The 12191-nt window shown below is 41.2% G+C and overlaps 1 protein-coding gene across 1 annotated transcript in view; it reads left to right on the forward strand.

Moving 5' to 3' along the window:
* The window catches only part of KCNU1 (potassium calcium-activated channel subfamily U member 1), a 178393-nt gene that overhangs the window by 58746 nt on the left and 107456 nt on the right, over window positions 1-12191 (forward strand). Inside the window, exons 8-12 of the mRNA XM_060251612.1 lie at window positions 2132-2222; window positions 3338-3449; window positions 6527-6602; window positions 7833-7908; window positions 9163-9333. Of these exons, the coding sequence (XP_060107595.1) occupies window positions 2132-2222; window positions 3338-3449; window positions 6527-6602; window positions 7833-7908; window positions 9163-9333 (526 nt within the window). The remainder of the gene's footprint in view (window positions 1-2131; window positions 2223-3337; window positions 3450-6526; window positions 6603-7832; window positions 7909-9162; window positions 9334-12191) is intronic.

Here is a 12191-nt window from a genome sequence, read left to right on the forward strand (position 1 = left end):
ATTGTAAATTTTCAGCATTGATGGAATGAACTGGTTACCTCCTAAGAAATAGAACTTTTTAATTTGCACCAGAGAACATCTTACTAAACATACAGCTCTATTACGATGCGTTGGCCATCTAAGGTTGTAGTTAAAGGTAATTCCCAAATACTTGTAAGCCTTCACTTGTTCAATTTCTTCTGTACCAATGCACCATTTACACAGGTGCCAGCTCTTTGAAAAAAACAGGATTTTTGATTTTTCATAATTAGTTACCAGTTGATTCAATCTACAGTATTGATGAAAGGCTTTCAAGTATTTTTGGAGGCCAATTCTGGTACGTGAAAGAATAACAGTGTCATCAGCGTATAGCAGTAAAGGCATTGCTAATTGTTTTAAGAAGGGAGGGTGGCCATTCACAATGGACATATGTTGGTTCAAATCATTCAGAAACAGATTAAAGAGATAAGAGGCAAGAACACAGCCCTGTTTTACTCCCTTAGTAATCGGGAAACAGGAAGAGAGTTGATCATCAGGGGATACTTTAATAACACCTGAGGTAGCATCATGTAGTTTCTTGATTAAGAAAAGTAGGCATGGTTCCATCCCCAGAGTTATAAGTTTTTCCCATAGCAGATCTCTGGTGGCTGAGTCGAAAGTGCCCTTTAAATCGATAAAGGCTGTATACAATTTCCCTCTTTTAGGCTTCATATATTTATCTGCCATGAAGGCAAGGGAGGCCACCCCAATATAGTTCGTAAGGTTCTGTCAAACCAGGATCTGAATAATAATTATGATGATCAGAGGCGTCACTAGGGTGGGTTGCACCCTGGGGCCAAGTGCGCCCCAGAGGCGTCACAAGGGTGGGTTGCACCCTGGGGCCAAGTGCGCCCTGCTGGCTGCGCAAAAGCATGGAAAGGCAGGAAGCCCCTCTCCCTCCCCGCCTGTGTTTTGGAGGGAGCTGCGCCCTCTCCGCCTTGTGCAAGCGTCGACGGCCGCCTCTAGTTGCTGCTCGCCCGGACCCCGCGCCTGGGGCAGAGCGGGTGGATGTGCCCCGGTCGGTAGACGCCGCGAAGCCCCCTTCCCTTCACAGGCCCGCCAGCACCCGGGAGGAGCCGCCCGCCAGCCAACCACCATGCGTCAGGCCTTGACTCAGCCGCGTCCCAGCACCATCCTCCTCTCCTCCGACTCCATGGGTGACTCACTGCTCCAGGCGTGGGCTCCGGGCGGGCAGCAACTAGAGGCGACCGTCGACGCTTATGCAAGGCGGAGAGGGGGGCCAATGAGAATGCTCTGGGGGAGGGCCGATGGCCCCCTTGGCCCCGCCCCAGTGACGCCGCTGATGATGATCAAGCTGCAATGAATGTAAGGTGACCTCAGAAACATGGGGTTTTCAAGACACAAGTGGTTTGCTATTGCCTTTCTTTGCATAGCAACCCCTGGTCTTCCTTGGCAGTTTCCCATCCAAGTTCTCACTTTGGCCAGACCTGCTTAGCTTCCAAGCTCTGGAAGATCAGGCTAAACCAGGATCTGACATTGTCTATTAATCACAGCTAATCTATTGTATAAGTTAAAGGTTTGTGGGTTAATTTTCTTTTGTTGTATATGACCGGTTTAGTTTATTCATCTATGTATTGACTTATTATCTCCTTACGCTATGGTTGTACAAAATTTTTTCTTAATAAACCAGTCATTAACCGGAAAAAAAACAAAAACAAAACAAAACTGTGGTTTCATGTGATGTCTCTGGGCATGCATCTTGGTTTATCCCTTGCTTGTTCTTTATTAGCAGCCTCCCAGGCTGCAAATTGAAGGAAAGGAAACCAGTATTCGTCAAGACAAACCAGATTTCAGTGATTACTTGCAAGTCTGAGCATGTTTTCACAAACCAATCATCATTACAAACAAACCATAGTTTTGTGTCACATCTGAACTGAGCTACAGCATTATGCTTTAAAAAAAAAAAAAAAAAAAGATCTACATCACTTATTTCAAAAATGCAACCTGGTAATTTTATTATTTATTTCAGTCCAATTAGGGTCACCAAGGCATCAGAACAGTATAAAAACACACTATAAAATAAATGAAATGATTTTACATAGACATGTCGTGCTGCAAACTGATTTGTCCTCTTTCCCTCCTTTCCTTGCAGTGCCAAACAATTCTGCCTCTCCTTCCAAGACAGGACAATTAACGTTGACCTCTTCTTCAATATATTTTTCCTCTTTTATTTCGGATTGCGGGTAAGAGACCTTTGCATTAAATCACTAGAAAGTGAAAGTTTGCAGAGAATGCCATTATACAGGTTGGAAAAGAGATCCCCCCTGCCCCTGCCACTTTGCATGAAAGGTTAGTTTCCAAGAGCTGAAAAGAAGGTATAGATGTGCCAGGCTATATTGGTGGGAACAGAAAAAACTGAATGCTTCTCCATACATATTTCTGTACACACAAATAATTTGCATGTCAGGAGCACGTTCTAAGCTAGTTTTCCTGACATGTTTACTGGGTGCAGAGTTGTGTTGTTTTATATGCAGAAACATTCAGTTAGGTGAACCTCCTGAAGTTCTGCAGTGAATTACTTTATTTGTTCTTTGTAGGCATTAGATCTCGAGGCTGGAAGATATGAGTAGTTTTATCCCTTCTACTTCAATTTTTTCTAATTCCATAGTGCCTCCCTTCTTTGGTGTACAAGGTGAAATCTTTTTTTTTTTTTTTGATGGTGATGATGATGATAATGATGATGTGGAGTTCATTTGGTGTGAGGGAGAAAATTAGAGCAGAATGTTCCATTTGGGAAGGAGACATGAGAATTCTGGGAGCAGTTTTAGTTGTCTACCTACATGTTGCCTTTGTGAAAAGGTCCTGCCTAACAGGTAGAGAAAGATGATCAATTGAGATCCTATGAATGAAGCCTACCTTTTTCCTTCCAGTAGTAGGAAGGCCCAAGAATTTTTTTTAAAAATGTGACTACCTTGTTTTTTAAATCTTGAATTAATCTGGTAGAACACATACCTGGGCTGCCAGCTGTTCACAGGTAATCCTTGTTTTGTGCAGTGGAAGGAATAAATATCATATCATTTATGCCATCTTCTGGTCATAGAGCATGGGTCACTGGTATGTATGGGGGAAGGTATTTGTGAAGTTTCTGCATTGTGCAGGGGGTTGAATTGGATGACCCTGGAGGTCCCTTCCAACTCTGTGATCCTGCAATTCTGTGATTTTTACAGCAACATACATGTTTTATTATTTCCTTGTTTTCCATTGCTTATGTGCGTTGGTGTAATGGATGGATAGATGAACAGCTACTAGTAAGATAGATATTGCTGTTGTATAATCTGATTTTGCATAGTTTCTCTAGTTCTTGGCAGCCAGTGACAAGTTGAAGTTTTGGGTTGAGCTTAATTCCATTGTGGACTTCTTTACCATCACTCCTGTCTGTGTTTCCTTCTACTTGAAAAAGAACTGGCTTGGTGAGTGTGTGGGTATGGTTATGGTGGTCTAAAGTAATTGTGACTTATACTAAATCAAAACATTTTCCCCAAGTTATCAGTGCTAGTCTTCAAATCATCAAAGAGACTTTTGATCGTCAAAACATTGAGGTAGATCTGGTGATTCCTTTCTGCTAATCAAGGGATCTCTAGAGGAGGAAAGAGCCCTTCCATTGGAGGAAGACTTCTTCCACTGAGGGAAGACATTTTTCTCTAACAAAAGCAGTCTTTCTTCCAACAGAAGATTCCTCAGTTTGCAGAAAACATAATGGATTTTAACACACTGTATCAAACGTTAAATGTACAAAATAGATAGTAGATAACTCAGTGAAAATGTTGACTTTGTCTTCAGTAGTGATCAATAATGTAAATTCTATGGGCAAAGCAAACAAAAGAAAGCTCATCTTCTTGTGTGAGATTCACTGTCCCAAGAGGCATTGATGACCACTAGATGAGATAGTTTTAAAGGAAGATAATAAAAATTATGGGGAAAGTTCCATCACTAGTTATTAGCCATAATGGTGAATGTAACCATTCCCCTTTTCAGAAGCAGAACCCCTCTGAATAATACCATTTGCTGAGCAGCAACAATAGAGAAAGGTTTTGGCCCCTAGTTCTAGACCTGGCTTGTTGGCTATTATGGGTGGATACTGGAGTAGATGAAACATTGGTCTGGTCCTGTAGGATTCTTAATATTCTTAAATTCAGAATGTGCCACTTTTTAATTCAAAAACATGCAATTTGAATGTTAATTCTAACCTCAAAATTAGAAAGCCTCAGATGTGATAGGATGGTGCAGTGATAACAGGTAGGCACCGGTTATGAACTCTCATAAACTATAAAATGCCAGATATCATGCGTGCTATAATTTCAGTGCTGTGCAATGTTAAATAAAGGTAAAAATAGTTCCTTGTGCAAGCACCAGTTGTTTCCGACTCTGGGGTGGCATCACACAGCAGATTTTTCACAGCAGACTTTTTACAGGGTGGTTTGCCATTGCCTTTCCCAGTCATCTACACTTTCCCCCCAGCAAGCTGGGTACTCATTTTACCAACCTCGGAAAAATGGAAGGCTGAGTCAACCTTGAGGCAACCTTGAGTTACCTGAACCCAGCTTCTGCCAGGATCAAACTCAGGTCGTGAGCAGAGTGTTCGGACTGTAGTACTGCAGCTTTACCACTCTGTGTCACAGACCTCTTACACAATGCTAAATACCCTCAGATTAATAAATATCCTTACATATCAGCTGTTCAATACTGGCAAAAACTAAATGCTATTCTGCAACAGCCTTTAAATACTGCTTCATTTGTATATTAATGTATGCAAGCTACCAAGTATAAAATTAAATAGATGTCAAAAAGAAACATCAGGCATTTTTGTGATTATTTGTATATTTGGACAGGACTTTTTTCTGGTGGCACTCACCAATACTGAGTACTGAGACCTTTTTTGCGGGGGGGGGGGGAGTCCTGTGGGGGGAATTACTGGATAACAGTGCAAGCTGATAAATGAGTACCAGCACCTTTAAAAAAAAACTTTTCAAAAGAACTTGTCAAAATACTATTTAGCGACACATCTCACCAGTGTGGTTAAACTATTCACAATGTCAGCCAAACTGGACTTCAATGCTTAAACCATATTCAGGAAGTTTCACTATACAAGAAGTAATATGGCAAAAAAAAAAAAAAATCAGAACGGCCTAAATCAACTTCCAGCATTTCTGGCAAATTTCTAATCTATATGGGACCACTATAGATCTAAATTGTTACCACCCATCTCTAGATTCCATGTATTCCTAAACCAGCTATGGTTTTTGCCTGCATTTAGTACTACTACTTTCAATATATGGAAAACAGCAGATGTCACTACACTACGTGACCTTGTATCTAGCACTTCAGTATTAACCATATTCAATCTTGAAAAAAAAAGATTAACTCCTCAGTCTCATGGTGGCAATATCTTCAAATTACTCATATGTGCAGCCAGATTAATATCTCCAACATCGTTGAACAACCCTTGACAGGGTTTGAACTTACTCTTTTAAAAGCTCAAATATCTATAAAGCATCTGATTTCTTCCATTTACTCAACACAACTCCTGTGACAGATTGAACACACTTACATATCAACCAACATGGGATACATTTTGTGGACAAGAAATCTCTGAGGAACAATAGGATGAAATATGGTCTTCACCCCCTTTTAAAACTAGTACAATTGAAATAAGGTTGCAGTCCTTCAAATTATTATCATTATGGTACATGACTCCACAAAAACCAGCTCATATGATTCCTTCAGTGACACCTAAATGTTGGGGGAAATGTGGCTTGTAAAGCCACATTTAGGCCTCCTGCCCCAGTATATGAGGTCTTTGGGAAGAAAAACTTAACAAGAATCTACAACATTAGAAAACATAACTATAGAATACACACCATTACTTATTGGTAACTGGATGGATTTCTTCTGAGTGTTTAAATTACCACATGAAAAAGAAACTATCTCCCTTCGTCAGTCAACTGCTAGGATTGCTGTGGCCACAAGATGGAAATCTGATAAACATCTAGATATTAACCTCCCTGGCATATAAAAAAAACCCTGTGGTCCACCTATGTCATGGCCAAAATAACAGGCAATATTACTCAGCTTGAATGTCCTCTCACTTCTTCTAATTTCTATGCTGCCTATTCTCCTATTCTAGTTTATCTAACCTCAGAAGAAGTGATTCCAAATGTAATTAATGACTTGTCTTTGTGTGGTAATGTCTTCTGATGGAGTAAAATGAATTTACACTAGCTTTTTATTCAGTTTTAATATTAGTTGCAGGCATATTTCATTAGTTGTTATGTGGCTTATTAGACTCTTCATTTTGTACTTTTGGTTATATAATTTGCTCTATGTAAGCACCATGATTGTGATATGTATGGTATATACTTTGGCATAAAATACAATAAACTGTTTTTGAAAGAAAAAAAGCACTATATTCAGATAATATCTGGAGAATATTTGGTGTCAGAATTCAACATGTTTTTCTCACACCAATTCATTCCCTCTTGCCTTCTAGGTTTGAGGTTCTTGAGAGCACTCAGGCTGTTGGAGCTTCCAAAAATATTACAGTTCCTCCAAATCATAAAGAGTGGGTAAGCTAAAATCTAATTCTGTACTCTTTCCTTTAACCAACCTATCCCTCTTTTCCCTCTGAATCTAGGCAGGTTTAGGAATAGGGATGATTTTTTACTTTCTCTCCCATGCTTAAATAAACAGGAGCCTTGTAAAACCTTGAAGATTAACAAAATGTTATTCCAACACTAGCTTTCATAGAGCCCACTTTTTCAGATGCAATGGGTGTATCCTCACTTCACAGATAACATGCCTCTGCCTCTCCCTCTATGTACCCGGAAGCGCCCCATGATTGGCCAATCAATATCTACTAGTAATCCCTTGTCCAAAAGACATCCATCTAGCTTCAGCTAGGGCCAGGGCATTTTTAGCCCTGGCCTTGACCTGGTGGAATGTACTCCCACTAGAGATGACGTACCTGTCGATCTTTTACAATTCCACAGGGCTTGAAAAACAGAGCTTGACCCCCCTGGGTCTGTATACTGTCCAGAGTATAGGCCTGTATACTGTACAGTTTTTATATACAATCTATATGCTATTTATATCTAACATTTTCATTACACATACACATACCCACGCACACTATATTGTGCCCTTCGGATTTACTGATGCACAAAATAGGAAGAAATGTGTAATTTCATGGGGGGAACTTGGTGTGTGGAAGCCAACTGGCATGGAAGTAAAGAATAGTGGAGCCAATTTGCACCAGGAAAAATGGAAATGAGGATTTGGGGTCCTGAACAACAGGGTTGAGAGCTCTGAAAGATCCCTTCTGCCAAGTGGCTGTATGCTGTTTAGGAGAAAGATGAAGTGTTTTAGGCTACAATAAAAAAAGCACTTTCCAGGGAGTAAGGACATGGGGAAAATTGGGATATGCTTGTTAGACCTGTATAGGATTACTCTCTTCCACTCCTTGAGGCACTGGAGAAATCTTGCTGCTACCATTCTTTTCCCATCAGCTGTCACATTAAGATGTGTTGATTTGGCTGAATAACAGTTGTATATTCTTTTATGATTCTTGGCTGCTAGCTGTTTGGGGAATCCACATTGCCAAAAAAGAAAAAAACAACCCAAGATTGAAAAGACAACCAATCCATCAATTAATCCACATGTATCTCTTAAGGAGTACAATAGCAACACAGCAGCCTAGGAGCATTCAGTATACGCCCTGACAGATGCTGGGGAAGAAGGTTGTTTTGGTGCCTGTCCCTGTTCTCTGACTCATGCTGTATCTTGCTTTGCCTGTCCAGTACTTCAATCAAGCTGTCCAAACTTCTGGCTGTGTTTGTAAGCACTTGGCTCACTGCTGCAGGGTTTCTTCACTGGGTACGTATCGTGCCTCTTTAGGCAAAATAGGAATGAGAGGTTTTGAGGCTTGGAAAGTGAGCCATAAACCTGGCGATCTTTGGTTAACCTCTTGCCTCTGCTGCCTGTGTTATCATCTGCATAACAGTAACAGGAAAAAATACTGCTTTTCTAACACCATTTCTGTAAATACAACCCTGTAAGGTAGGCACAGTCAAGAGAAAGAGTAGCTCAGGATTATAAAGTGAACTTCTTGGCTGAGTGGGGATTTGAACCCAGGTCTCTCAGAACCTAGTCTATCATTCCAACCAGTATCCCATATTGCTTCTCCCAATACAATATCCCCTTCAAGCAGAAACAAAAATTTTCATGTGCAAAGTAATGCCAGTAATGATACAGGAAAACAGGCATTGCAAGCAGACTACAGTCACAGATGCTGTGCCGTCAACAAAGCTAACATCTGGATGTGACCTGTCTGATTCCTCACAATACACAGGTAATTTCATTTAGACTAGTTAGCTGGAGGTTAACAAACAGGAAATATTTAGATCTGATTTTGATTAGTTATCTTCCAAATTCACACACAAACACCATAGCTATCCTCCTGATCTTCTAGACTTGCTTGTAATTGATTTCACTGGGATAATCCAGAGTGTGGGCCAGAACTCTGTGATCTGCACACCTCTGTGTGTTGGTTGTCAAAGCAAGGGAAAACAAAGCAGTCCACTTTAAGCAGTGAGCCCAGGATGATGCGTGTGTCCTTAGCATTTCCCTGGATCCACCATCACAACATTCAGGTATACCTGATTCCTAAACACATCCAGATGTTTCCATTTGTTAAGGTAAACATCCACTCTGTGACTTTTTTCCCCCTGGGAATTATTCTGTCCATACTTTTAGGCAGCATGAGGTTGTTGGAAAAGGCAATATCTAGTGTACAAAGATGAAGAGAAGACTGTGCAGGGGGCAACAAGAAGGCAATTAGATAGTGTGAGATCGGCACCTTCTCTTCTGTAGAGTATCATTCCTTGTCTGTCTCCATGTTGCTACTCTTAGGATAATTTATTTCCCCCTTCTCAGAAGTGCCACACTCAGTCTTACTCTAGGTTAAGAACCTATGTCTGTGTCTCTATTTTCTATCAAGTATACTAATTCCTAAATAAACCTTTAGCTAGTCTTTAATCAGGTTGTGCACTGTTGCTCTGTTGATTACTCTGCCAGCAGAGATTTGGTTGATGTACTTTTCCATTTTCAGATTCTTTGTTTCTCATGCAGATAGAGAATTCTGGTGACCCCTGGGAAAGTCTGACCAACTACCAACAACTGAGTTACTTTGAGTGTTTATACATGGTTATGGTAACCATGTCTACAGTTGGATATGGAGATATTGTGGCCAAAACTACCTTAGGGCGTTGCTTCCTCCTTTTCTTTGTCATTGGTGGACTGGTAAGAAATTGTATTTGGAAGGAATGAGCACATCTCCCCCACCCATTTTGTTTCTTTTGGATTTTTGCTCTGTGCTTCATTTCAGATCTCCTTATTTTTGGTTTAGCTGGTGGAATGTTTACAATTACTTCTGTATGCACAATTTGCTGTAGCTTTCATATTATTTTGTCTGTATCATTTTCCCACTCTGTATTACTGCCATACACATGATAAAACATGGTGCCAAAAAAGCAACTTTGATGAGATTGAGGATCTAGCTAACTAGCATCTTCTCCTTCTTTCCCAAAGCTGAAGGCAGCATTCAAATCACTCTGCCTCCATGTTATGTTCACAACAGCCTTGTGAGGTAGATATGTGTTCTGGTCAAGAGAAAGAGATTGAGTTTCTAGACACTCTCAATGACTGCTATGGAGCAGATGGTCACAGAACCTACCAGGAGTGGGGAAAACCTGGATTTGGTCCTAAGTAATGAGTAGGCACATTGATGAACACAAGTTATTGAGGAAGACTCAGCAAGGATTCTGTAAGGGAAGATCTTGCCTCACTAACCTGTTTCAGTTCTTTGAGGGGGTGAACAAATGAGTGAGTATAAATAGGCAATCTCACAGTGGAAGACGGTAAGCAGTGTGGTGCCTCAGGGCTCAGTACTGGGTCCCATGCTCTTTAACTTGTTCATAAATGATTTGGAGTTGAGAGTAAGGAGTGAAGTGGCTAGGTTTGCAGATGACACTAAATTGCTCAGGGTGGTAAGAACCAGAGAGGATTGTGAAGCACTCCAAAGGGATCTGTTGAGGCTGGGTGAGTGGGCATCAATGTGGCAGATGAGGTTCAATGTGGCCAAGTACAAAGTAATGCACATTGGGGCCAAAAATCCCAGCTACAAATACAAGTTGATGGGGTGTGAACTGGCAGACACTGACCAAGAGAGTGATCTTGGGGTCATTGTAGATAACTCACTGAAAATGTCAAGACAGTGTGGGATTGCAATAAAAAGGGCCAACACCATGCTGGGAATTATTAGGAAGGAAATTGAAAACAAATCAGCCAGTATCACAATGCCCCTGTATAAATCAATGGTGCGGTCTTATTTGGAATACTGTGTACAATTCTGGTCACTGCACCTCAAAAAGGATATTATAGCATTGGAAAAAGTCCAGAAAAGAGCAACTAGAATGATTAAAGGTTTGGAACACTTTCCCTATGAAGAAAAGTTAAAACCCTTGGGGCTCTTTAGCTTGGAGAAACGTCAACTGTGGGGTGACATAATAGAGGTTTACAAGATTATGCATGGGATGGAGAAAGCAAAGAAAGAAGTACTTTTCTCCCTTTCTCACAATACAAGAACTCGTGGGCATTAAATGAAATTGCTGAGCAGTAAGGTTAGAATGGATAAAAGAAAGTACTTCTTCACCCAAAGGATGATTAACATGTGGAATTCACTGCCGCAGGAGGTGGTGCTTGGGGGGGGGAGAAAGTGGAAGGGCTTCTAGCCCCACTTGTGAACCTCCTTTTGGGGGGGCACTGTGTGACACAGAGTGTTGGACTGGATGGGCCATTGGCCTGATCCAACATGGCTTCTCTTATGTTCTTATTAGCCTGAGAAAAAGTGACTAGCCCAAGGTCTCCTAGTGAGCTTCTTCCAGTTTGTGCAAACTGGAAGGACTGGTTAATTGAAATGTCATCCAGTATGAGGAAAGAGTGGTAAATTGCAGGGTGAAAATAAACAGAGACAGAAAGTTCCCAAACCATATGAGTTACAGAAAGTTGCCAACCCCCACCCCCACCCCCACTGGGGAATTCTATATTAAGAACGTCTGAGTCATGTTCTGCTATACTGAGAGGATGCTGAGATGTGTTTTAATGCAATCCTATGTAGTTAAATGCTTCTAAACCTGTTGATTTCAATGAACATAACAATTACATTGTTAACCCTGTAACCAATATGTCTGAAGTAATATGTGATGGGTTTGGGATCACTAATAACTGATGGCACAGAGAAAACTTAATAGATGAGATACATAATTCTTAGAGTGATGCAAATAAGGAGAAAATCAGACCGCCTAGCATGTTGCTTTTTGACAGCACCTAACAGGTGGTTTGTGATGGAACTTAGTTGGTTCTTCATTCATTTAGCTGGCCAGTCAAAACTGGAGAGAAGCTATGGCCCAAGAGCTACTGATTTACATGAAAAAGGTTCCCAGTTCAATATCATTTCCAGCAAAAAGAATCCAAAACTAGGGCCGCGGTCAGACGAACCATCAAATCCATCAGCAAGGCATTCCTGTTTTGCCGAGTGCCTGTCCCGTCCTCCACCTTGCCAAGTGCCTGTCCCGTCGTTGACTGATCAGATGGCCCGGCTTTTGTGCATGTGCATAAACAATGCCGCTGATTGGCTCAACCTCAGGGACTATTTTCTAGAAATATGGACTAAACAATGATTGTGTCACAAAATTCAACCCCACAAAATTAAAAAGAAACATTTGCAGTTGCTCGGAATTCATCTGTTGTGGTGCTTAAGGCACCCATGAGCCCTTCCGCCTTTTGCCTGTTGCTGATCCTTTTGCGGTTATGCGTGTATCGCTAAGATTTTTAAAAAAATGGCACTGATCTGGGATGCAAGTTGAGACGACTCGCTAATGCTGGCATGATCAGACAGGGGAAATCTGGTTTTGGCCTGTCGTCAAGCATTTAGAACCGGATTTTATCCACTATCAAAAAAGTCCGACAGTAAGTCGCAGCATGACGGGATACCCACAACTCACCGACTACTCCCAGATGTTGTCATATGGACGTGCACTTTCAATCCGAAGAGCATGCGCTGCTGTGTCGGATAAAAATGTACGTCTGACCGCGGCCTA

Source organism: Heteronotia binoei, chromosome 12 (assembly GCF_032191835.1).
Source record: "Heteronotia binoei isolate CCM8104 ecotype False Entrance Well chromosome 12, APGP_CSIRO_Hbin_v1, whole genome shotgun sequence".
Lineage (NCBI taxonomy): Eukaryota > Metazoa > Chordata > Lepidosauria > Squamata > Gekkonidae > Heteronotia > Heteronotia binoei.